This window comes from Rhincodon typus, chromosome 45 (genome assembly GCF_021869965.1).
Source record: "Rhincodon typus isolate 14 chromosome 45, sRhiTyp1.1, whole genome shotgun sequence".
Lineage (NCBI taxonomy): Eukaryota > Metazoa > Chordata > Chondrichthyes > Orectolobiformes > Rhincodontidae > Rhincodon > Rhincodon typus.
In genome coordinates, this window is record NC_063376.1 from 3,113,018 (window position 1) to 3,116,189 (window position 3,172).

The window sequence follows — 3,172 nt, forward strand, 5'->3', positions numbered from 1 at the left end:
ACACATACACATACCCCCCTTCCGGTGTGGGCCTAGATCCGCACGCATCTCAGAGACTCCCTCACACTGCGATCCCCGTCTACTTTGCTGCTCCTCGGTTGGCGCTGTGGGAGAAGGAGGGAGAGAAAGGAGGTGCCGCGGGTGGGGAACAGACAAACAGGAGAGTCTGCAACATTAGGTTAACCATTCCTTGCTTCCCCTGCCCACACCCCCAACCCCCTCGCCCTCCCAGAAGCCCCTCATTTCGGCGAGTGCTGCTGTAAAGAGTTGTTACTGGACTGGGCCTTGCTTTCCGAGGCTGAGGGCAGAGACACCACAATGTATTTCTGGGTGCTCCCAGTCACCGTGCTGCTGGGCGCAGTCTGAGAGGTAGAGACCAGTTTGACAATCGGTTGAATGTTGGCGACTGTGGTGGTGACAGGTGACACGCTGCCTGTCCCGCACGGAGTTGTCCTCAATGTGATCACCTGAGGGTAAGGAAGGATACAGAAAGGTAAACCGGGTTTGTTTCTTTCTGAAGAAGGGTCCAGACCCGAAACGTCAGCTTTCCTGCTCCTCTGATGCTGCTTGGCCTGCTGTGTTCATCCAGCTCCACACCTCATAGTCTCCTGTTTCTTTTTAATATGTTCATTCAGTAACAGAGGGATCAGAGTGGCATTGGCTCGGCAGCATCTGTGGAGAGGGGAAGCGGTCTCAAGTCTGCTCTGACACCTTCAGCAGACCTACTGCATTTCTGCAGGGTTATCTGTCAAACGGGTCGGAGTTAAGCAAAGCAGAACTCCACCTGTGTACCATCTACTGCTGACACTTCAACAAGACTCCTCCAACACCATCTTGTAAACCGAAGAATGGGTCATCGAGAAGGATGAGGGCGACAGATACATGGGAACACCAGCCCCCTGCGAGTTCCCCTCCGAGTCCCTCCCCATCCCGACTTGGAAATATATGGGCCGTCCCTTCAGTGTCGCTGGGTCAGAATCCTGGAACTGGCTCATCACCTCCCAGGTTCTCAAGTCATTCATAACGCTGCTACGTCGCAGAATTTTGGGGTTTTTTTTCCCCGTCTTCCCCGGACTCTTTCTGGGGGACCGTCTGGACGTTTATTTTTCGTCCCGAGTTGCCCCCTCTCGAGAAGGTGGCAAGCCAGCTTCCTGAATAGTGGCCTCGGGCAACTGAGTGGTTTCACGGGGCAGTGGAGGGTCGAGCCCGGTGGGCGGTGGGTCTGGAGTCACGGACGGATCAGGTAAGGACGGCAGATTTCCTTTCCTCCTCTCCCCCCCCCCACCCACCCAGGGGAGGTTGGTGAACCAGACGGGGTGGGGGTTACACACTAAGTGATAACGTCCGTCACTGTTACAAAGACCGGCTCACCTGCTGAGTGCTGGAGGAAGTAGAGCTCGAGGACATCACGATGTAGTTGGTCGGCGACGGAGACGACTGGGTCGGGGTGGATGGGCGGGTTAGCAGAGTCTGCATTGGCAGTGTGATGGAGCTGGGCACCTTGAAGATGCTGGGGCTGGTTGAGGGCTGAGACGACTGCGGGCTCTGGGAGATCGTCAGGGTGGGTCTGGGCTGCAACACACACACACACACACCGGAACAGTCAATAAGACGGCCATGCAGGGACCCCTGAGGTGATTGTACACGCAGCACGCTGTATGACAATCGTCACAGCCGGGGAGAGGGTACCACCTTCAATCAGCTTCACACCCCCCTCCGAATCACTTGGAGAGAATGCTGCACTGTCAGTTGGTCAGTCAGAGCTACAGCCTTTCGGAAAGCAGATTCAACACCGTCAGCTCCCACTGTTGCTGTTTCGGTGGCGGGGAGCGGAGACCCGGCTGCTATTTACCCCTCATGCTATGGAGGGTCTGGTCGCCATCATGCTGCAGGGGGCTGGCTTGGTACAACTCAGGCCCTGTGGCAGCTGCTGCAGGGTGCAGGAGGGTCGCTACTCGACAGCGCCAGGTTTGCATCTATCTCGGTATTGGCAGCATTAATTCTTTAAAAAAAGTATCACGCGAGGCGTCACAGGAAGGGGCAGCGTTCGTTGCCTACCCCTAATTCCCACGAGGTTAGCCGCTATTTCACTGCCCTATAGCTCATTTGTCGGGGGAGGATCAGAGTTGATTTCTCTCTCCATATATGCTGCCCGATCTGCTGAGCCTTCCCAACATTTCCTGAGATAACAAGGTGTAGAGCTGGATGAACACAGCAGGCCAAGCAGCATCAGAGGAGCAGGAAGGCTGACATTTCGGGTCTAGACCCTCCTTCCTGCTCCTCTGATGCTGCTTGTCCTGCTGTGTTCATCTAGCTCTACACCTTGTTATCTCAGATTCTCCAGCATCTGCAGTTCCTACTATCTCCCAACATTTCCTGTTCTTTTTCCCCGATTTCCAGTACCGGTTCTTATTCCTTGTTCCACCAGCTGCCTGCTGGGATTCGACTCCGCAGTCCCAGAGCACTAGACTTGGCCTCAGGATCACATGCTTACTGACAGTACCCCCACATCATTTCCCCTAGAACCAAGGAGTTTCAAATTTTTAAATTTAATGTCGGTCTCGCTCTCTGTGCCACCTTCTCTGCAGCTGTAACACTATTCCTCGCTCTGTACTGTCACTCTAATGCCCTTTGACCTGCCCGTACTCCATGCAGAACAAAACCTTTCACTGTACCCAGGTACATGTGACAATAACAAATCAAATCAAAAGATGAGCTGGAATCCAACTGAATGGGCAGAGACAGTCACAGGGAACGAAAGGCTACCTCCTGCTCTAACACGGAAGAGGCCATTCAGCCCATCGGGGTCTCAGCAGCGCATAGCTTCCCCTGGGTCTTTTCCCCAACCCTGCTTTATTCTGGCTCATCAGCATCTCCTTCCTCCCTCATGTGTCTGTCCACTTGTTCTCTGAAATGTCAAAGTTGCTGTCACCTTCAGTGGCCCCCACTGTGGCAGTGAGCTTCTCTCCATGCTCTGGGTAGAAAGATTTCTCCTGGTTTTCGGATTTGATGAGTGACTGAACTCCTTTATTAACGATGCCTGGTTCCGCACTACCCCAGAAGTGGAAACAATTTCCCCGCTAACCTTTTCAGAATCATAAAAACCTTCCGGTTTCCCAACTGTTCGAGAGAACACGGCCCCCGAGACAAATCAGACACGGCTGATGGGTAA

At 53.8% G+C, this 3,172-nt stretch overlaps 1 protein-coding gene across 1 annotated transcript in view; it reads right to left on the reverse strand.

The window, feature by feature from the left end:
- Positions 1-6: 6 nt before the first annotated feature.
- LOC109937280 (transcription initiation factor TFIID subunit 6-like) overlaps positions 7-3,172 on the reverse strand; it is a 19,672-nt gene continuing 16,506 nt past the window's right edge. Inside the window, exons 9-10 of the mRNA XM_048620028.1 lie at positions 1,372-1,572; positions 7-467 (exon numbers count right to left, since the gene is read on the reverse strand). Of these exons, the coding sequence (XP_048475985.1) occupies positions 240-467; positions 1,372-1,572 (429 nt within the window). The 3' untranslated portion in view covers positions 7-239. The remainder of the gene's footprint in view (positions 468-1,371; positions 1,573-3,172) is intronic.